The 23472-nt window shown below is 44.5% G+C and overlaps 2 protein-coding genes across 2 annotated transcripts in view; one reads left to right on the top strand and one right to left on the bottom strand.

The window, feature by feature from the left end:
- LOC121919807 (protein FAM71C-like) overlaps window positions 1–23472 on the top strand; it is a 1121343-nt gene that overhangs the window by 327013 nt on the left and 770858 nt on the right. The gene's annotated exons all lie outside the window — the stretch shown is intronic.
- The window catches only part of EPHX2 (epoxide hydrolase 2), a 98206-nt gene that overhangs the window by 52909 nt on the left and 21825 nt on the right, over window positions 1–23472 (bottom strand). Inside the window, exons 2-8 of the mRNA XM_042448768.1 lie at window positions 23322–23406; window positions 19559–19718; window positions 15757–15947; window positions 11864–11986; window positions 4344–4418; window positions 813–908; window positions 240–318 (exon numbers count right to left, since the gene is read on the bottom strand). Of these exons, the coding sequence (XP_042304702.1) occupies window positions 240–318; window positions 813–908; window positions 4344–4418; window positions 11864–11986; window positions 15757–15947; window positions 19559–19718; window positions 23322–23406 (809 nt within the window). The remainder of the gene's footprint in view (window positions 1–239; window positions 319–812; window positions 909–4343; window positions 4419–11863; window positions 11987–15756; window positions 15948–19558; window positions 19719–23321; window positions 23407–23472) is intronic.

The raw sequence follows: 23472 nt of genomic DNA, 5'->3' as shown, positions 1-23472 counted from the left end.
GGCACAAACTAGTGGAGAAAACAATCACGCAAAAAAAAAAAAAGCGATTACAACAATGGATCTTTTGGATTCGATTTATCAACACAGAGCAAAGGCAAATCACAAACCGGTTTAAATGTAAGTGGGAATGAGCCCCTACAACTTCTTTCAGACAGTTAGTCTCAGAAGTGCTACAAGATCCTTTTGAACACTGATATTCTGAGCTAAGACAGCTATGTCCCTGAATTCTCTCATCTCACCTGGTGGAGCTGTGGAATCTCCGAAGCCTTTCATTTCCAAGGCAATGACACGAAAACCAGCATCAGCCAGTGCCGGAATCTGGTATGGAGGAAAAGAACAATCTTGAAAGGAGTAAAATGGGGGTGGGATCAATTCAGTTTGCTTAACCACTTCTTTTTGCTCAACCCCAAACCCCTCCTGAAGCCACAATCTCTTTCCCTTGTCACCAAAAAGAAGGGATTAGAAGGTTCTTTCAGAAGAAATTCCATAGGGCATAGAGCCACTGCAGCCGACATGGATATAACAGAAAGCAACAATTACGATTTGTTAAAAGCTTGGATTTATAATGTGTTAAAAACAGAGGCTTCCAGTCTTTATCAGGGTGGAAATTGTGAAGACTATGCCAGGGGGAAGCAGCTGACAATGACACAAAGACAATCACAAAACCTCAGAAACAAGAAGTGACCAGCAACCAAGAGGGTCTGCATGGCTGAGCAGAGACTTGAACCCTAGTTTCCCAGAATCCTAGTTCAATACTCAAACCACGTAACCACACTGGCTCTTGAGTAAAAAATGAAATAAAATTGCCATACCTGATATCGCCAAGAAAGCCAGGTCTCAGGGAAGCCATGACAGAGGCAAATGACTGGACCACTACCCATCTCCACAAAGTGCAACTGGGTTTGAGGCTAAGGGTGGGATTGGAGGAAGAGAAGGCTTGAGTTAGAACCACAGATGGAATGAGCAAACCACATTTCTAAATCTCAGCACAAATTCCAACATGTCAAATACACCTTGGATTAAAAGGCACCAACTACATATTTTGCACATGCATAAACAGGAAGAGAATTGAAACAAGCCTAAGCAGCTTAGGGAACTGGGTATGTTTAGCGTGAAGAAGAGAAGGTTAGGCGGACACATGCATGATAACTATGTTTAACTATTTGAAGGGGTGTCATATTGAGGATGGAGCAAGCTTGTTTTCTGCTGCTCCAGAGAATAGGACACAGAGTAATGGATTCAAGCTACAGGAAAAGAGATTCCACCTCAATATTAGGAAGAACTTTCTGATAGTAAGAGCTTTTTGACAGTGGAAGACACTGCCTCAGAGTGTGGTAGAGTCTCCTTCTTTGGAGGTTTTTAAACAGAGACTGGATGGCCATCTGGCTTTTGGCACACCATGGCTTTGTTGGCTTTAGGTATTCCTACTTGACAGTGGGTTAGACTAGATCGCCATTGTGGTCTCTTCCAGATCTATAATTCTATGAACCCAAGTTTCCTGAAGTCGTAGTCTAAATCATTACCGCACAGAGACTCTCTAATGGTTGTGTAGAAGAGAGAAATTCAGCAGATGTTTCTTGGCAGGCAACCAGGTAACAAGCAACACCTGCTCAAATTCCCTCTTCTTTACAACCATTAAAGCTATAGAAGCCCTGTCCAATTTTCACTCTGGCAACCCATACTGCCAGCTCTTTTAGGGAGAGGAGAGGCCTTTGTTAAATCGAAAAATAAAACCATACCTTGGAGGTGTTAAGGAGGCAATTTTAGTGTTTTTTTAAAGTAGTAAATAAAAACAGCAGGGTACATGGAAGGGCCATGGCCTTCTGAGATTCTGCAGGGGATTCTAGCAACTGTCTACACAGTTTAGAAACTTCTAGGAGAGTGGTTCATAAACTTTGGTCCCCCAGATGTTTTGGACTTCAGCTCCCAGAATTCCTGGCTGCTGGCCAAGCTGTCTAGGGCTTCTGGGAGCTGAGGCCCAAAACACTTGGAAGACCAAAGCTTGGCAATTGCTATTCTAGGATAACGCCACCACCAGTACATCTTTCCTGAAGCCAAGAAGGCAGAGTAAGTGTATTTTGCATCCTTGACTGCTGAGCATGAGCCTGAGTGCTGTGTACCGACAGTCCAAATATGCAATAACGTGACTGTTTTTACCTACAAGCTGACATGGCATCCCATGAACACTTTATACAAACACACACTTTACCATGCAACTTCCTCTTGCATGTGTGTCCAGAAAGGCCTATGGAAAAATATACACGGAGGCCAATATATTTTCTCTAAAGAACAGCTATGTGCTTTGCGTTGCCTTGCTGAATCAGGCCAAAATCCAGCAGCCAGTTAGCTGATGAGGAGCATCATTCTGTTTAGAAATCAAAGCGGCAATTTAGAGGCATATTTCAGTGAACAAGGCTCCATGACAAAGAAGCTCCTTTTTGCAAAGTCTTTTTAGGCCCCCCAGCTTCATTTTTCCTATTCTGTCTCCATTTAGCTGGATGCTTTTTAGCTGTACCAGCAATGGGTAGATGGTAAGAGAGGGCAGCAGAAACAGACATTCAGTGCTGGGCTGCAACATTAGTAAACAGTGCAATAAAAATTTGATCTGAGAAAGAATGGGATTCTATTTTAGCTGATCCTACTGTTGTAGTGTGTACCTGCCTACAACAGGCAAGGTAAACAGGAGCTGTCTCCCAGGAGTTGTCTCTCAAATCCTACAGAGCCAGCATGGCACAATGGTTTGAGTGTTGGGAGTTTATTACATGGGACAGATCCCATGCAGAAACTGAATTTAAACTGGGGGGAAAATGCAAAAGTGGGTAAAGCTGACGCCAAGGGTTAACCCAAACAGAAAATGGACAAAACCCGCAAAAGCAAGTTGATTTTCACATGATATAAGGGTTAGTGAGCAATAACGTGACATTAACCCAAATGGAAAGTAGACAAAACCTGCTCCTTTTTATTTCTGGAAAATCCCGAAAGTAAAAAGGAGTGGGCTTTGTCAACTTTCTGTTCGGGTTAATGTTGCGTTATTGCTTATTAACCCTGACGTGTCTGAAAATCAGCCCATTTTTGCAAGGGTTTCCCGGATTTTTAAAATCTTGTTTCTGCCTAGGATCCATCCCATGTGATAAACTCCTTGGACTACACTCTGGAGAACAGGGTTCGAATTTCCACTCAGCCATGCAAACCCACTAGCTGTCCTGGAGCAAGTCACACTCACTCAGCCTCTGAGGAAGGCAAAGGCAAATCCCCTCTGAACCAATCTTGCCAAGAAAACCCCGTGACAGGTGTGCCTTGGTGTCACCATAAGTCAGAAAATGATTTGATGGCACACAACTCCTAAATCCCTTACTGACCATGTATGAACAGGAAAAGAGAGAGAAAAGGCAGATAAGCTGACCTAACCAGCAAGTTAAAGAAGCATAAATCATTAAACTCTTACTGAAGCATAGATCATTAAGTTCATTTTCAGCAGCAAAATGAAAATCATAAAAAAAACAATAGATGCTGGTGAAGGGGGAAAAACAGCCTTGGATGCATTTGGAAGATGTTTTTACATGGTGTCTAGAAAGTTCAAAATATATTTCTTTACTTATGGAAAGCTTCCCTGACCTGGTTGTTTCATTTTCCATGTGCGTATTGTTAGTTTTGGATGAATCTGCTCAAACGTAGTGAACTATCCTTTTTCTTTCTGTGTTATTTCTGTCTCTGCTACCAAATTTTCTGTTAAAGGCAGGATGGCCAAGAACATGTCCTCTTTGTACACTGCGGTATACCCATATAGTATGTTTGGCAACAGCCATTCCTAAATCACAGACTGTATTCCATCCCAAAGAACATTATGGACATTGAAGAACAGATAACAAGAAAATCCTAAAACGCGAAGATATACAACTGAGAACTCAAGTTAGAATCATTCAAACCATTGTATTCCCCATCACCAGGTACAGATGTGAGAGCTGGACACTGAAGAAGGCAGATAAGAGGAAAAGCAACACATCTGAGATGTGTTGCTGGAGAAGAGTACTGAAGATACTATGGACAGCCTAAAAGACAAACAAATGAGTCCTAGAGCAGTTAAAGCCCAAAATCTCATTGGAAGCCAAGATGAGGCTTGCCATAGTTTGGCCACATCATGAGAAGGCATGCTTCACTAGAAAAGGTGATAATGCTAGGAAAGGAAGAGACTGCAGAAAGAGAGGAAGACCACACATCAAAATCCACTTAGTTTTGCAACATATGTGTGAAAAAAAATTCAGGTAGTAGTACCCGTAATGATTAGCCCTGCTGAAACCATGAAAAGTGACACTACACTGACAATACTATCTTCCTGCAATTACCTTGATGGTCACATAGCCGTGAGCCACATTCTCTGGTTCGCATGCTGGCGGAAGGTTTTCTTCTTGGTCGAGAAGCTGTGAAGAGAGATGATTTTTTAAGAAAAGAAAGGGATATGTTAAGAGTGCCGTAAGGTCTGACCCAGGGAACTTCTGGCTTAACCCCAATTGGACCAGACACAGAGAATCAACTTCTGTCAACACATAAATCCCACTGGTTCAATGGGTTTACAGACTCATACAGCCTTATCACACTAGACAAATCCTGCTCAGAAATGGGATTTTAAAATTGGAAAAACCCACAAATGCGGGATGTTTTTCAGACGCATTTGCACCAAACAGCAATAACATGAAAATAAAACACATGGAAAGTTGACAAAAACGACACCTTTTTACTTTCGGGAATTTCCCAAAAGTAAAAAGGTGTTGTTTTTGTCGACTTACTGTTTGCTTTATTTTCACATTATTGCTGTTTGGAAGAAACATAGTTTTTTCTACTTTTAAATTCCGTTTCTGAGTGGGATTCGTCTAGTATGATAAGGTTCCTAGAGTTGGAAGGGGCTTCGCAGGCCATCGAGACGAACAAGTTTATTCTAGTGAGGAATGGCAATTAGAGTTAGCCATAGGAATGTAGGAAACTGCTTTTTACCAAGTCACACTGTTGGTTAGCCATAACTTCGATGTTTTAAATAGAACTGTGGTTTTATTAGAGAGACAGCGTGGTGCAGTAGTTTGAGTTTTGGGCTAGGATTCTGGAGACCAGGTTCTGACTCCCTCTACTCACAACTCACTGGGTGACATTGGACAAATCACACCCTCTCAGCCTCAAAGGCAAACGGAAGAAATCTTGCTAAGAAAACTCCATGATAGGCCGCCTTAGGGCCACCAAAAGTTGGAAAAACAACTTGAAGGCATGCAACAACAATAACAACAGTGGTTTAATTCTCTTCTAACTTTTGTAGCGATAGTTTTTAATTGTACTTTGCTTTAAATGGTTGCAAGCTGCCTTGAATCCTTCGCCAGGAGTAAGACAGGCTATAAAATAAGTAAATAGATAGGAAGGAAGTTCTGTGGGCTGCCACTGAGAAGGCCCTGTCCTGTCTTCCCACCAAATGTGTCTCTGATGGTGACAGGACCAAAATGAGGGTCTTACCTGAAGATCTGAAGAACAGAGTTTCCATGGGACAATATGGTCCCACAAGCAGTTGGAGAGGTAAACAATAGTTTTTTGCTAGAGGAAACTGTGAGTGATGCCCCTTCCAAGTGTATGATTCTATGAGCAAGTAGATAGAACTGAGGCAAACATCCATGAACTCTGGCAAAGTCATCTTAGAAATATATTAAAATACCCCACTCCCAAAAAATACATGAAAGGGATTTATCATGCAGAGGAAATAAGCTGAAGTCTAAAAGTACAGAGGAGGCTTGCACAAAAATGGCACTCCATCAAGCATCTGTAATCACAAGATCTGCAAATTTGCTTTTCTCCAAAGAAAACTGTTCTCCTCAATTCTATATGAAAGTGAACGATAATGCAATGCAATTAAGAAGAGCCAAAGGCCTGAGTTTAATTTCTGGCTCTTGAAACAATCTTGCTGTCTGAAAGTGCCCTTTGTATTCTCTTTCCCTTTTAAAAGAAAAGTATGTAGAACCAACTGCCAGCAAAGTCTGCCAAGTGCAAAGGTAGCTGTCTGGGCCGATGCACAAGAGCAGAGGCTAACACTTCCTTGGTTAATGGTTCACTCAGCAGAGGTCTCTCCAGAGTGCAAAAGGCAGAAATCATCTGCTGAGGAGCGGGAGGAAATGAGGGGGATCCACTTTCCAAGAATCAGCTGGTACGTGCGCTACCTTTCGCAGACAGAGGAAGATGCTGTGTGGCTTTTGAAGCTGGGAGCAATAGAAATAGCTACCAGTGCTACTGACAAGATGCTTCATGCAGGGGCTTAGTAACAAAATCCTGCTGGATTTCAGTCAAGCTATCAAGCAAGCAAGTCTGCAAGGTTAATAGTGTTTAAGTCAGCAGTCCTGCAGCACATTGGGAGTAGGGGTCTTCTCCATGCTCCTCTACATCGCCAGAATGCCCTGCCCTTAACCTCTTTGCAGGTTTATGACTTTCTTTGATAGTGTCTGCTGTAGTACTCATTGCAGAGAACTTTCTTCTTGCCGGTTGCTGACTCCGGATGTTTTGGACTTCAGCTCCCAGAATTCCTGACTGCTGGCTGGCTAGGGCTTCTGGAAACTGAGGTTCAAAACATCTCCAAATTTTCTCCAATGGTAGGTTAGGTTGGCCACCTTTTGCCAGCAGGAAGACACATTTTTGTTTGTTTTTTTAGACAGGCTTTTGGTTGTGAAAGGGGACATTGCAAAAGATCTTTCAACTGGAATGTGCTGTATTTTTAATCATTATTATGTTTTAATAATAACTCTTATACAACATGGCCACATAGCTTAAAAACCCACAAAAAACTATGGATGCCAGCCATGAAAGCCTTCAACTTCACATTATGTTTTAACTTACCCTGTTTCCAATTAATTTTTTTAATAAAAAAAAGCCAAGATATATTATTTAATGGTTTTAACTTGTATTCCCTTGTGAACACCAGCCAGCCTGCTTCCTGAGAGGAACCTCTGCTGAATGCTGACCTTCCCTCCAGGACTGCACCCCTTTGCCGGGCGGCCTCCTCCCGGTGGTTTTGGAGGTGCGCATCTGCGCACCGCCCCGGGAGTGCCGCCCTCGGACTTGGGGAACACCCCCTTGGGACCTGGGACTGTGCTGGCTTTGGCGTTTTGCGGCTAGTTTGGAAGCGAAGGCCCTTTAAGGACCACCTGGGGGGAAGTTTGGGAGGAGCCCCGCTGGTGAGAGCGGCGGGGATAAAAGCCGGGGAACCGGACCTCCCGACACGCCCCCTGCTGCCTTCGCGCCGGGACACCGCCGCCGCTGCCGCCGTGCGACGGCCAGGACTGCACCCCTTTGCCGGGCGGCCTCCTCCCAGTGGTTTTGGAGGTGCGCATCTGCGCACCGCCCCGGGAGTGCCGCCCTCGGACTTGGGGAACACCCCCTTGGGACCTGGGACTGTGCTGGCTTTGGCGTTTTGCGGCCAGTTTGAACGCGAAGGCCCTTTAAGGACCACCGGGGGGAAGTTTGGGAGGAGCCCCGCTGGTGAGAGCGGCGGGGACAAAAGCCGGGGAACCGGACCTCCCGACACGCCCCCTGCTGCCTTCGCGCCGGGACACCGCCGCCGCTGCCGCCGCTGCCGCCGAGCCAGGACTGCACCCCTTTGCCGGGCGGCCTCCTCCCGGTGGTTTTGGAGGTGCGCATCTGCGCACCGCCCCGGGAGTGCCGCCCTCGGACTTGGGGAACACCGCAGTTACGGAGCTGCGCAGCTGCGCAATTTCTATCGGGCGGGGGTGGGCTGGGTTAGCCTGGGGAGCATGAGGATGCCTGCAGTGGCTGCCCTCTGCTCCATCAGTCGCCATAGAGGGTTGGGGGGAGGTTAGGGATGCCTGGGCCGGGGATGACATCTTGGTGGGCGGGGCTCCAATTGAGGTGTGGGGCAGGGGGAGGTATGGCGGTGGGAGGAGGGACTTGCGTTCCAGGGGAAGGCGAGATAGATGCATCATATCTATCCCGCCTTCCTGTCCCCCTCCCAACCTAAAGGACCTGAGGGTCTCTCCAGCCGTGCCACAAACCCTGTCGCTGCTCCTATGCAATGCCAGGTCTATTAACAACAAAGCCCACATCCTCCAGGACCTCCTGGAGGACTCTAAGTGTGACCTGGCTTGCATTACCGAGACCTGGCTGGGGCCTGAAGGGGATGCGGTGTGGGCTCAGGCCCTGCCTGCTGGGTTCTCGGTGAAGGACCAGCGCAGGTTAGGTGGGCGGGGGGTGTGTGGCCTTGGTACATAGGAACACCGTGTCCCTCACCAGGAACCACATCCGACAGACTACCTATATCGAGTGTATTTACCTGACCCTAAAGGCTAGGGACAGTCTGGGGATTCTGTTGGTGTATCGGCCACCCCGTGCATTAGCGGACTCCCTTAACGAGCTGACACAGCTGGTCGCTGAGCTGATGTTGGAGACGCCCAGGCTTCTTGTCCTGGGCGATTTCAACATCTCCCTCACGGCCAGCTATGTTCCATCCGGTGCGGCTCGGGAATTCATGGAGACCATGGCGGCCATGGGCCTGTCCCAGCTGATACAGGGTCCTACGCATTGTGCGGGTAATACGCTCGATTTGGTCTTCTGTTCGGATGCGGAAAATCCGTGGGTGGAAATTGCTAATATTTCCCCCTTGTCATGGACGGATCATTTCCTGGTAGAGGTGAAAATCAAGGCTTCTACCCAGATCCCCCCCGGGGGTGGTGGACCAGTTAGGATGGTCCACCCTCGAAGGCTGATGGAACCTGAGAGGTTCCAGGAAGCCTTAGAGGGGCTCACGGTTGGAGATGACGGCGACTCTGTTGACGCCCTTACCGGTATTTGGAATACCGGTCTTTCTGGGGCTATACACAGAATCGCTCCCAAGCGTCCTCTCAGGCCCGCTTCCAACCGTAAGCCCTGGTATACGGAAGATCTCCGGGCGAGGAAGCGGGTTCTGCGACGGCTAGAGTACCGTTGGCGGAAACACCTTTGCTTAGATGACAAGACTCTCCTAGACCGACTATTAAAGGACTACGGAGAGGCAATACGAGCAACAAAGAACTCGTTCTATGGTGCTCGTATTGCGTCCGCAGAGTCACGTCCGGCAGAGTTGTTCAGGGTGGTCAGGGAGCTAACTCAGCTCCCTCCTGCCCTGAACCAGATCCTTGAACCTTCTAAGGCCTGCTGTGACTTGTTTAATGACTTTTTCGTGGATAAAACTTCTCGTATAAGCGAAGGTCTGAACGCCGATATTATGGCAGAGCCTAGGGTAGAAGTGTCCAGAGCCTCCGCGGACTATGTTATACTGGATCAGTTTGAGTCGGTGAGTACCGAGGATGTGGACAAGATCCTCGGAAGTGTTCGGAAAACAACCTGCTCTCTTGATCCCTGCCCCTCCTGGTTAGCGGCCCAGGGGGGACCGGTGGTAACGTCTTTGTTACACCGGATAATTAACACCTCCTTGAGGGACGGGCGATTTCCATCGGATCTAAAATTGGCCATTGTAAAACCGATCCTAAAGAAGCCCTCCCTCGACCCCCTGGTACATAACAATTATCGGCCTGTTTCGCTGCTTCCATTCTTGGGGAAGGTGATCGAGAGGGCGGTTGCGATCCAGCTTCAGACGGTCTTGGATGAAACGGATTATCTGGACCCATTTCAAACTGGCTTCCGGGCGGGTCACGGGGTTGAGACGGCCATGGTCGCCTTGGTCGATGATCTCCGTCTGAGCGTCGACAGGGGAAGCGTGTCCCTGTTGGTGCTCTTGGACATCTCAGCGGCTTTCGATACCATAGACCATGGTATCCTTCTGGGGCGCCTGGCTGAGGTGGGAATCGGGGGCACTGCGCTCCAGTGGTTCCGTTCCTACCTCTCCGAGAGGTCCCAGATGGTGCAGCTGGGAGACGTGTGCTCCGACGAGAGGCCCCTTAAAACTGGGGTCCCTCAAGGGGCCATTCTGTCTCCCATGCTATTTAACATTTACATGAAACCGCTGGGAGAGATCATCCGGAGACATGGGGCGCGGGGTTATCAGTACGCTGATGACACCCAAATCATTTTCTCTATGTCTCCGACTGATGCAGTGACTAGGGATGGCGTCTCTCCTCTCGTGGCCTGTCTGGAGTCAGTAATGGGCTGGATGAGGAAAAACCGACTCAAACTAAATCCAGAGAAAACGGAGGTACTAGTGATAGGTTCCCCCGGTCCGGGAATGGCGGTGGTTCCACCTGTCCTGAACGGGGTCACGCTCCCTGTGAAGGACTCCGCACGCAGTCTGGGGGTGCTTCTTGACTCGTCGCTCCACCTGACTGCTCAGGTGAATGCGACGGTCAAGAGCACTTGTTACCAGCTTCGTCTGATTCGCCAGCTGCGCCCATACCTGGACCGGAGGGACCTAGAAACTGTTGTACATGCTCTGGTAACTTCGAGATTGGACTTCTGCAATGTACTCTACATGGGGCAACCCTTATACCAAACTCGGAAGCTTCAAATGGTACAGAATATGGCAGCCCGGCTGGTCACTGGCGTATCCAGGACCAGCCACATAACACCCGTGCTTAAAGATCTCCACTGGCTGCCCATTCGCTTCCGAGCTCAATATAAGGCGTTGGTTATCACCTATAAAGCCCTAAATGGCTTGTGCCCAGGATTCCTAAAGGACCGCCTCTCCCCATACAATCCGCCTCGCACCCTCAGAACATCTGGGCAGCAACTGCTGAAGGTGCCTGGGGCTAGGTTAGCTTCTACCTCTAGAAGGGCCTTTTCCACAGCTGCCCCAGCCCTTTGGAATACGCTGCCCACGGAGCTCCGCTCATCTACCACCCTGGCCCAATTTAGGAAGGACCTCAAAACCTTCCTATTCAAGCAGGCATTCCCCGACTAAATATCCTGTGGGCCTCCCTCCTCTTCCGTGGCCATGAGGATGGGCTAACGGGGCCTTTGTTATTGTTTTAGACTGTGTATTGTTATTGTTTCGTGTTTTTAACCTGTATTTGTTTGCACTTGTTGCATTGTTGTAAGCCGCCCTGATCTTCTTGGAAGGGCGGGATATAAATAAAGATTTTATTATTATTATTATTATTACTTATTGTTTTACTATGTAGAGAGATCGTGTAGCACCTTTGAGACTAAATGAAAGAAAGAATTTGGCAGCATGAGCTCTTGTAGACTTACATGGCTCCCTTTTTGATAAGAGTTAAAGTACACTACTTACATTGACCAATGGATAAGTTGACCAAGATTTTTTGGGTCAATCTTTTGCCTAATGTTTCTAGACTTATACATGAGTATATACAGTATATGATTGAAATCAGTCAATCAATCATAGTATTTCAAACACAACTTTTGTACGGTTTTATCTATACACGTTTTCTATATCTATTCAAGAAATTTCTGATGGTAAGAGCTGTTTAACAGTGGGACACGCTCCCTTCATAGTGTAGTGAAGTCTTTCTTTGGAGGTTTTTAAACAAGGCTCGATGGCCATCTGTTGGGGGTGCTTTAATTGTGTGTTCCTACATGGCAGAATGGGATTGGACTGAATGGACCTTGGGGTCTCTTCCAACTCTAGGACTGTAGGATTGTTTTCCTCTTTAAAGCTGTCTTTCAGGGGAAAGCTAAAGCCCCCCCAAAACAGTAGAATACAATAGAATAAAGGCAATGCAATGCAGCCTTAAAATTGGCTGCAGGGGGTGTGCGCTCCTGCTTAACATCCTTTTTTAAAGGATGCAAGCCACCTTGGGAAGAGTGAAGCCTTGAAAAGCAGTTTAGAATTTTTTGTATTAAGCAAACACACACACACACTACACACTCCTGAACCGGTCTTGCACGAAATTGAAAGAGGTCTCCATTGAAAAGGCCACATGCCAGAGAAGCTTACCTGAACCCCCGTCAGATCTTGCAGCTCCTTCAGGGCAGATTCAGGATTTCGTACCAGGATGGTGGCGATTCCCATCTCCCGAGCAGGTTTCAAGTTTTCACCAACATCATCCAAGAAAATAACCTAGAGTGAGGAAGAAGGCAAAAACCACTGTCAGCAAAAAACAGAAGAAAGAAACCCCTAAACTGGTGCTTCCCAAGCTTGTTTCCTCCAGGTGCTTTGGGCTTCAACCCTCAGAAGCCCCAGCCAGCATGGGACTTACCTACACTAGGGGCAAAAGTCCAAATAGGCTCCTGCCCCTGAACCCACCTCAGAGCCAAACTGTATACCTTCTTCTCCACGGGGACATCAGGTAGCTTGTTTAAACTACCTGACTGTCCCTGCAAAGTTTCCTAGGTCTGCTGGCATTGCCATCCCCACAACTGCCATTGCCGCCTTTCAAAGCCAGGACAGATCCTGGCAGGTGCCACCATCTAAGGTCCAGGCCAGTTCTTGGCCCAAATGATGAGATTTTTCCTTCCTCCTCCCTTGTTAGTGCCATCTCCACAGGAATGTCCACCATTTGCTCTGAGGCAAATGAAGCATCCAGCATGTGATCCGGGCAGCAGTGGTAGTGCCAAGGGAGAAGAGGAAAACCACTCTGTTTGGGTCTGGGAACCATCCTGGACATTTAAAGGGTGGTGCCTGTGAGTGCAAAAACCCCACAATAAGGTAAAATGCCTTGAATCTGGGGTGGATAGGGCCATGCATCACGCAGCCTTAGTGCCCCAGATTTGGAGGAAGGGTAATTTTTTAAAGTGCTGTGGACCAGCCCATCAAGTCACATGTTCTCAGCTTCAGAGGAAGGCAACGGCAAACATCCCTTGAATAAAATTTTCCAAGAAAACCCAATGATAGATTCACTTTAGGGTCATCTTACGTTGGAAACAGCTTGAAGGCACATGGCACACACATACAGATAAGTCCTTGGCAAACAGTTAGGAATTCTGCGAGCTGAAGTCAAATATATCTGGAGGTTATCTAAAACTTTTCAGAACAGGGTGCATGCATGCATCTGTCACTTGCTTCTATAACACTGCCAAGCGGAGCATAGAATTGGAAGAGACCAAAAGGGCGATCCAGTCCAACCCCCTGCCATGCAGGAAAGCCATATCAAAGCATCCTCGACAGATGCCATCCAGCCTCTGCTTAAAGACCTCCAAGGAAGGAGACTCCACTACACTCCGGGGGAGTTTGTTCCACTGTTGAACAGCCCTTACTATCAGGAAGTTCCTCCTAATGTTGAGGTGGAATCTCTTTTCCTGCAGCTTGCATCCATTGTTCTGGGTCCTGTTCTCTGGAGCAGCAGAAAACAAGCTTCTTCCCTCCTCAATATGACATCCCTTCAAATATTTAATCAGGGCTATCATATCACCTCTTAACCTTCTTTTCTCCAGGCTAAACATCCCCAGCTCCCTGAGTCGTTCCTCATAGGACATGGTTTCCAGACCCTTCACCATTTTAGTCGCCCTCCTTTGGACACGCTCCAGTTTCTCAATGTCCTTTTTGAATTGTGGTGCCCAGAACTGGACACAATATTCCAGGTGGGGCCTGACCAAAGCAGAATAGAGTGGCACTATTACTTCTCTTGATCTAGACACTATACTTTTATTGATGCAGCCTAAAATTGCATTGGCCTTTTTAGCTGCCGCATCACACTGTTGACTCATGTTCAACTTATCGTCTACTTGGACTCCCAGATCCCTTTCACACGTAGTTTCGTTCAGCCAGGTGTCCCCCATCCTATATCTCTGCATTTCATTTTTCCTCCCTAAGTGCAGTACCTTACATTTCTCTGTGTTGAATTCCATTTTGTTAGCTTTGGCCCAGCTTTCTAGTCTATTCAGATCATTTTGAATGTTGATCCTGTCCTCTGGAGTATTAGCTATTCCCCCTAATTTGGTGTCATCTGCAAATTTGATAAGTATGCTCCCAATTCTGTCATCCAAGTCATTGATAAAGATGTTGAATAGCACTGGCCCCAGGACAGAGCCCTGTGGGACCCCACTGGTCACTTCTCTCCAGGATGAAGAGGAGCCATTGTTGAGGACCCTTTGCGTTCGGCCAGTCAACCAATTACAGATCCATTTAACAGTGACTTTGTCTAGCCCACATTTTACAGTACAAGCTTGTTTGCAAGAATATCATGGGAAACCTTGTCAAAGGCCTTACTGAAATCAAGATATACTATATCCACAGCATTCCCTTCATCTACCAAGTTCGTAATTTTATCAAAGAAAGAGATCAGATTTGTCTGGCATGATTTGTTTCTCTGAAACCCGTGTTGACTTTTTGTGATGATGGCATTGCCTTCTAGATGTTCACAGACTCTCTGTTTAATGATCTGCTCCAGAATCTTTCCTAGTACTGATGTCAGACTAACTGGACGATAATTGTTGGGATCCTCTTTTTTCCCCATTTGAAGCTGGGAATAATGTTTGCACTCCTCCAGTTTGCTGGGATTTCTCCTGTTCTCCAGGAGCTCTCAAATATTATTGCCAATGGCTCTGATATTACATTTGCCAGTTCTTTTAATACCCTTGGATGTAGTTCATCTGGTCCTGGAGACTTAAATTCATTTAGATTAAAAAGTTATTCCTCTACTATCTCTTTACTTATTCTGTACTGAAATTCCCCTAATCTGTCCTGTGCTCCATTGTCCTCAGGTCAAGCACCCTTTGCCTTTTGTGAGAAGACAGAGGCAAAGAAGGTGTTGAGGAATTCTGCCTTTTCTCTGTCTTCTGTCTTTGTGACAGGAGTTATTCTGCACCCAAAGAATTCTGTATCCTGCATGCATTATGCAAAGGGGCATATTTTCTGAGGGCAAGAAGAAAGGCAAGGTGAGGCAGCCTTTCTCAACACAGTGGCCACATCAGCTCCACTCCTGCCACATACATACACACTGGTGTCCCTATGGACCACAATTCTAAATTCTAGATAGGATTACCAAATTGAATATAGGAGGAGACCATTGTAGCACTAATCATTAACAGATCTTGGCTCACTAAAAGGTACAAGAAAGTTCCATCAGGTGGAATCATAGCAAGGCTTCTCCCTCCCCCCTCCCCAAAAAACCCACCTTATAGTTACTGTACAGTACAGTGAGTGCCTGCACCCAACAGGCAAGGTAAACAGAAGGTGCCTCCAGAATCCCTTACAGAGTGTGTAAATAAATAAGCAAACAGCAAAACAGAAAAAAAGGGGGAAGCAGATATGCCATGTTAAAAAAACCTCACAGATCTAGAAGTTTGGCTACCAAAGTGGAAATCATAAATAGCACCTTTGAGACTAACTGTGCACAAAAGTTGTAGCTTCTGTGTAATTTTCATAAGAAATCTTTCGACAAAAGCTTATGGTACAATGTCTTGCATAGTCAGATTGACAAAACAGAACCAAGTCTATGCTACAGCTTCTTCCACACAGTTAGAGCCTTATCACATGAGAAAAGAAAGCTGAAATGGAGCAAGAGAGTGGAGGCTTTCGTCAAACAGACTTTTCCCACATGTCAAAAGGCATGCTTTTATTACCTTCTCCCTTGAGAAGAGATCAGAAGTGCAATGATAGCATGCATAGAAGCATGGAGAAAACGGCTACTCCCTTGCTCCATTACAGCTTTCTTTTCTCATGCAATAAGGTTCTTAGTCTCAAAGGTGCTACAAGATCCTTTTCCATACTGATATTCCAGACTAACGCTGCTATGTGTCTGAATAAAAACATTGGATTAATATTTATTGGCTGGTGGAGAGCTGTGGGGACACAGACAAGCTGTTCCCATAACTCTTCCTGTAACTGGGCACAGAGCAGTAACAAAACCTTCTGTTTACAACAACAGTTTAACACTGTCCACAACTGACCTCCTCTGGCTTTGCTTTCAGCTCATTCAGCACATACTCATAAATCCTAGGATCTGGTTTTTGCAGTCCAAGGCGACAGGACTCAATCACCCTGTCAAAATATCTCCGCAACAGACATAAGGCAAGCCCCGTCTGGTGTCTGTAGGGGGTATCATCAATCCAGTTGTTTGTCAGAACAGCAATCTTGAAACCTGGAAAAGAAGAGATAGGCAATTCAGGAATTAAGGAGAACAGGGGTGTCAGGTTGAGGCTTTGCATTACGGCCTGAATGACAAAAATCATCACACTTGGTACCACAGCTAGGAACTATGTATAATTTAGATTCTGCTGGGGCATATATGTGTGTGGTTTGTGGGCTACAGTCTTCTTCATGTAGAAAAATAGCAGAAAAATACAATTATCAGAGATGTTTCCCAAACCCCTAAGAAGCTGCAACTACCCAGGAAAGAGGCAAGAGGAGAAATTATCAAGGGTTATTTTGATACTCTATGAAATCCCTCTATTATGTCTACTTTAGAAATGACCTTTGCCTAAAGATTTTCATTGAAGAAGAGAGAATATTATTTCCAATGGTGATAGATTGCTCTGACAGCAATTCCAAATGGACTGAGAACACATTTGAATGCAATGTCCAAAGATGGGTTTTCAGTAGCAAAACTGCAAAAAATGACAATAATTGGAATACGCCACATTATGTGGCAATATCTTATTCCTAGATTCTTAGATAGGATGAGAAGCAATGTTAGATCTCCAGTCAATAACATCTGGTAGACTCTAAAACCAATAATAATAATAATAATAATAATAATAATAATAATAATAATAATTGCTTTTACCTTTATTTACGCCCTGCCTTTGTGACTATGTGTATAAGGTGTGTACGAAACAAATTACAGTCAGCCCTCCGTATCCACAGATTCTTTATCCACAGAGTCAACCATCCATAGCTTGAAAAGGGATATCATTTCACTGTCAATGTATTTAACAAGACTCGAGCATCCATGAATTTTGGTATCCACAGGGGGTCTTGGAAGCAAACCCCAGTGGATACCAAGAGTCCATTGTAATTTCACGTTTAGACTTGAATCCCATCTCCAAAAATCTCATTATGTATTTGCAAATATTCCAAATCCCATTAAAGTCCAAAATTCTAAATACTTTCTAGTCCCAAGCATTTCGGATAACAGATGCAACCTGTACATTAATTAATACAATGTTAACTATGCTACTGACTACAAATACTGCTTTAAAAGTGGCTAAATGTTGATATTATCATATACAAAGATGTAGCCTTGTCAGTCCTTTTCAGCTTTGAAAAAAGGAATCTTGTAGCACCTTTGCAACTAAATGAAAAAAGAAATCTCTCGTATAAGCTTGCCTTCAGATCCAAAAAGACATGATACAAAAGGTGAAAGGAATGGCAGTAGGGAAGGGGACCATGTCCAGCAGACACTGCTGGTTCGTGTCTCTCAGAGGAAAGGGTTATAGCAGTTAAGATCAGGGAGGTAATATCTGTCAAAAAACCATGTTTTTCAAGGGCTGAAAAATTTTGACAAGACAAATCCTAGACAGATGAGAATGTTTGCAGTTTGGGACCTATTACCTGTACATACAAAATTCCTATGTACAGAAAACTATATTATGCCGTGCAGAAGATAATATTTCTGTGCAGAGTGTTATTTCCTGCAAAGAAAATGCAGTTTTCTATGCAAATACAAAAAGACCAAATCATACATAAATTTTGCGCAGAGTAAGTCTCAAGCTGCAAAGAGTCTTCAGAAACTGGCAGTTTTCCACAATTTTCTCAGAGTGAGAATTAAACTGCGAAAACTACTTGCTGCTTCTGAGAAGAAAAATAACAAAGAATGACACCCCTAAGAGATATATATATATATACACACACACACACACACACACACACACACACACACACAGAGGAGTGGAGGATGGGAAGTGTGAACTGTAACAGAAATGTAAAATGTGGGCCTGGTGACAGGACTAAAAGAGTAATTAAAGGGACAAAGGTGAAAGACAGATTTTGCAAACTATCCAAAATTATTGGGACCAAAAGTGTTCTAGAGTTGGGAACGTTTCTGGATTTTGGAATACAGGTGCAAAGTATGTACTGCATTTGGAAGGCTGGAGAACAACACAAGGCTGGATAGAGATGGAAGGATCTGTGAAATGGAAAGAGACATGGATTTGCACCAAGCACCATGCTTACATTCCCGCCATTTCACATGTCCTCAGTGTCTCTCTAGCTATATCGATCCCCAGTCTCATATCTCTTACATCTCTCTCCAGCCTCCCAAACATAATACATACTACGGTCATCTGCTCATTCTCACCTCAGGCAACATCTTTCCTCCTGCCTTTGACCTTCAACGACTGTTGTTACCCATACCCACAAGTTTTGCATTTCTATAGCTATCCATATAGTTATTATTATTATTAACCTTTATTTATGAAGCGCTGTAAATTTACACAGCGCTGTACATGCAATCTTTTTAGTTAGACGGTTCCCTGCCCTCAGGCTTACAATCTAAAAAGACATGACACAGAAGGAGAAGGGAGTGGTGGAGGGAAAGGGTAAGAGGTCCAGCAGTTCCTCTCTACCTCCAAGGCCTGGACCAAGGCAGATGGACTGAAGGGAGGGCTTGGCTTCAAAATGGAAGGTTAATCATTATCCAGGGAAAATACATACTCACAAGTAGGATAATACATATACAGTACATAACAATACAGGAAATGGATCGATAAACAGCCAACAACAGAACATCAGATAGTAAGCGACAATTATGCGATGCCTGGGAAGGCTTCTCTGAATAGGATGGTTTTCAACTCCGTTTTGAAGCTGGTTAAAGAAGTGATGGCTGTTGCTTGTGGAGGAAGAAGGTTCCAGGAGTGAGGGGCAGCAAGTGAAAAGGGGCGAATCCGGGATGGGGCAGAGGAAATCCTGGGCTGAGACAGGAACCCTTGACTACCAGAACGGAGGGCCCTGGTGGGAAGGTGAGGAGAAAGAAGGTCTGATAAGTAAGGAGGGGCCAGTCCATGGAGGGCTTTGAATGTCGACAGCAGGAGCTTATACTGAATGCGGAAAGGGAGAGGGAGCCAGTGAAGGGATGCCAACACAGGAGAGATGTGGTCAGAGCGGTGGGTGGAAGTGATAATGCGTGCAGCTGATGAGTTTTCCTAAGGACAGTGTGTAGAGAGAAAACAGAAGGGGACCCAGAACAGAGCCCTGGGGAACTCCAACAGATAAGGGAAAAGGAGAAGAAGTCTGACCCCCTGTAATTACTGCAAAAGATCGGCCAGACAAGTAAGATCTAAACCAGTCAAGAACAGAGTCTGAGAACCCAAGGTCAGAGAGTATGTATGATTATAAAGGTCATTCCTGGGCATCAGTTCACTCCACGCATTTGAAGAAGTAGACTTGAGTCTACGGAACCTTATGCTACAACGCCTTTTGCTCAGATAGTCTCAAAAGTGCTACAAGATCCCTTTGCATAGTACACACTATGCTACTTTTATTCCAACATCCAAAATATTCCTCAAAACGTCATGTCAGTGCTTTAAAAAAAAATTAGATTTTGAAGCATTTCGGATTTTTGGATAAGGGATACTCAATCTATATTGACTACAGTACGTGCACTTCCTTCATTCACTGACTGTAGTGTACTTAGTGGTCTCCAACACATTTTAGCAGCTGAGCACAACATCCATTTTTAAACCAATAGCAATTCTGTAGAGTGCTAGGCGGTCTTCCTAGCCATGGGCTTCTGCAGAGAATGAAAACCATTACCCTTGTTCTTGAGAGCCAGAGCGGCCTTCAGAAGAGGGCTGTTGAAGACCTCTCCTTCCCACAACTCCCGAAATAACCGGTCCACTGAGAACGTCTCGGGGAGGGAGCTTCCAGAGGCAGCCGCAACTTTTTTGGAGTCTTCTTCAAGCTCGGAAATAAGCTGAAACACATGTATTTACTTTTTAAAAAAATTATAATGCAGATAATTTTGAGTGGAGCAAAGAGACTAAGAAACACACTTTTTAAATATGGGCCCAGACTGAAGGTTAGGAACTGCATTAAATTTGGATTAAGGGCCTCTTTGCAAGATGTGAACATGCTTCATGTGGATTTCTTGAGACATTCCATGTTGCTTTACTTGCATAGGATACTGTACCAATCAGCTTCTCTCTACCTGGTGTCCTCCAGATGGATTAGATAACAACTCCCATAATCCCCATAATCTTCAAAGACAGAGTGTTCCTGTGGGTGCATCTACACTGTAGAAATAATGCAGTTGGATAACACTTTAACTGCCATGGATCCATCGGACAGATTCCTGGAATTTGACGTTTTGTGAGGCACCAGAACTCTTTAGCAGACAAAACTACAAATCCCAGTTTTCCTTAGGATGGAGGTACAGCCCCTAAAGTCATGTAAAACTGAATTATTTCTATAAAGTAGAGGTACCCAGAGGTGCAATTTATACCTGTATATGCAATTATTCCAGTATACAGTTTAGGGTGTCAGAAGATGTGGCTTTACTCTTGATCCACAGTGTTAGTTCTGACAGCAAGTAGTAGGCAATGAAGACAAGAACACCATAAAATGGAAATCTCCTCCCATACACACACACACCTATCTCAGATCTAGGACAAGACGTATGCCACCCAAAGTGAGGGATGGAGAGACTGAGGTCTAAACCAGGTATTCTTAAGTGCTCCACGAAGGGGTTGCAAAAATGCCTTTTCCCCACTTTGATTTTCTTCTTATTTTGAATTTGTCCTGCTACTGTGAATTTTAAGGTAAAAGTTGGGCTGGATGCTGTTTGATGAATTCCAACCAAAGTAGACCCATTGAGTCAACTGTGAGTCAACACAGGGAAATCCAATTGATCCCATGGATCCCCTCAAGAAAGGACTAACTACAGTATTTAGAACAGTCTTTCCAAGGATTCAGTGGAATTTTCTCATGTCAGACTCATCTATAAGGAAATAAATAAATATCAGTCAAAATCCTGTATGTATGTCTTTATCTGTACTTTTCTATGGCGAGTATCCACAGCTTTCATCAGATTTTTCAAAGGGACCTGTGAACCTACTAAGGTTAAGGACTACAAGCCTACCCTTTTAAAAAAACCAAAATTCTTTTAATTTCATTATTTTTCTTTATAACACACACAGTGTAATAATACAAACAAGTCAGAATCTAAAAACTTCATTTAGAGACTGTATAGACCGGCCATCAAGGCTGGCACCTGCCCCCATGCTGGTGCGATGCCATGCGCTACACCACACAGCAGGCGGCATCACAGCGCTCCTCTGGTGCTGCGTCCAGATGATGCAGTGACAAAGGAACACAGAAAACCTGTGCGCTGGCGGCTACGGTGCCCTTTCTGCGGTGCAGAAAGGCCAGATCAGAGCTTTTCTGTATTTGGTTGCTGTGGCCCTGACCTGGCGCTAAAAGGGGCGGTCTGCACAGCCCCATAATCTCAGCCCACCCCACGCTAATCATACATTTGTACAAAACATTTCCCTGGCAATCCTTTTATTTCAAAATGACCTCTATTTAACTATCTATTTTCATTAATGGTACAATTCAAAGATACAGCTATGTTAAGTCTATAGAATCAGTATACAGTATAGAAAAATCTTGTAGCACCTTTGAGACTAAGGGAAAGAAAGACGTTGGCAACAGGAGCTTTCATAGATGTCAGTTTACTTAATGCATCTGAGTAATGCATCTGAGGAAATAGACTGAAGTCTACAAAAACTTATGCTGCCAACTTCTTTCTTTAGTCTCAAAGGTGCTACGAGATCTGTACATATTTTCATTAACGTTATTCCTATGTTTCACTAATTATTTATCCAAAATCTCACTTGATTTCACGGTGGTTTGAATCTACTGTACTATTACTCAAACACATGTAACTAATAAATAGTTTCCATATGGCCTTGAATAAATTCTTTCTTTACTTCTCCTTACTTTATATGTGAACTTCTCCGATAAAGCTATGCCCCATATTCGATTTAACCAATTCTGTATCGCCAAGTTATCCGTCCCCCCGCTCCCCCCCCCCAATACTTTAACTATCTCTTTCCTTGCAGCACAAACCAAAAGTAATAAAAGATCTTATTTGGTAAATTGTCATTTTCATCTGAAAATGAAAATGGACATTTTGGCAATTATTATGTTTGTTGCATGATAAGAAAATGCTCAATTGATTTTAAGATATTTGAAAATTTTAGAAGCTAAGCATATAGATAATAGCACTGAAGAGGAGAATGGCACAAAGAAGTAGGAGAAGGTAATGTAAGTAGATAGAAGGTAAGTGTAAGAGAAGAATAGTTTGATGGGTAAGAGAAGATAGAAAAGAAGTTTAGGAAAGGAAGAAAGATCAAGCAGGGAGGAAGGAAGATAGAAATATGAAGAATGAGTAAGAGATGAAGAGAAAGGAAGACTGGGAGATGAGACAATCAATGGAGTCAAAACAATATCAAAGCTTAATTATTTAGATGTTCAAATGTTTGAATGGTTGTGTTTTAAGTTGTAAGATAGAGATTAGAGCTCATGGAACATATAGCTTATGATCTCTTGTAATGTTACTTTTTGTTTGTTTTTTGTTTTGGGTTAATATATATTTTCTAAAAAGAAAAAAATGAAAATAATACTAATAATATAATTTATTATATTGAACGAATAACCACTGGCCCACTCATAACATACTGAACTTTATGAGAGCATTTAATGGGTTTCCTTTAAATCAAGGGCAGGAATCATACAGCCCATGGGCCACATGCAACTTGAGGAGGGACAGGGGTCTCACTGTGGCTACTGAGACCTATATTGATCCCCCCAATACTCCCGCCCCCAAAGCTGCCAGTTTTCCAGCTGCACAAAATATAAACACTCTGTTAAAAATGCCTTTGAGTCCCCTCTTCCCAAATGGCTAAGACCAAGCTCATGCTAAAATAAAACTCAGTCTTAAAAGTGCTGCCACATTTTCCCCCTCTCCATCCCTTTCTCCTTTTCATGCTGCAAGAGACTAGCAAGGCTACTTCTCTTAAAGGTGTCTCTGAGTGACTGATGGGAGCTGCAGTCCCATACACCAGAGGGACACTGGTTGGGAAAGGCTTGCTTTCAGTAGGGGTGGACTACTGGGCAGGAACTAATTTGCCCCGCATGGACTCCCCCCTGACAGCAAGCTGAAATATCAACATGTTCCTATGTAGTTCCTCTCAAAATGGTGACAGAAGTGATGCCATGTCGCTTCCGTTGCCATTTTGAGAGAAACTGCAGAGGAAAATAAAGGTATTTCAGAGTAGTACACAGTTCTGAAGTGCTTGGGGATGGGAGCTTCCTGCATGGTTTTGCATAAATCATCCTGAAAATCTTTCTTTAAAAAAAAATGTAATTGGAGCAGTTGAAGGCTTTGAGGACCACAAAAGACGGGTTATGGGGCCACATGTGGCCCACAGGGCAAACCAGACCCACCTTTGCTTTAAAGGGAAGATGTCAGGGGTGGACTGTGGCTGCTGCAGTATTCATCCCAAGACAACCTTACCTGGGTTAGGCCGATCTGACCCGTCATCGCTCTAGAGAAAGGTCCATCGATGCCACCATGCAAGATGACTTTTCGGTAGAAATCACTAGGAGACAGAATGCATTATTATTATTATTATTATTATTATTATTATTATTATTATTATTATTAT

The sequence above is a fragment of the Sceloporus undulatus genome, chromosome 1 (assembly GCF_019175285.1).
Source record: "Sceloporus undulatus isolate JIND9_A2432 ecotype Alabama chromosome 1, SceUnd_v1.1, whole genome shotgun sequence".
Classification (NCBI taxonomy): Eukaryota; Metazoa; Chordata; class Lepidosauria; order Squamata; family Phrynosomatidae; genus Sceloporus; species Sceloporus undulatus.
Note: the sequence above shows the minus strand (reverse complement) of the source record. Positions and strands in the feature narration are given on the sequence as shown.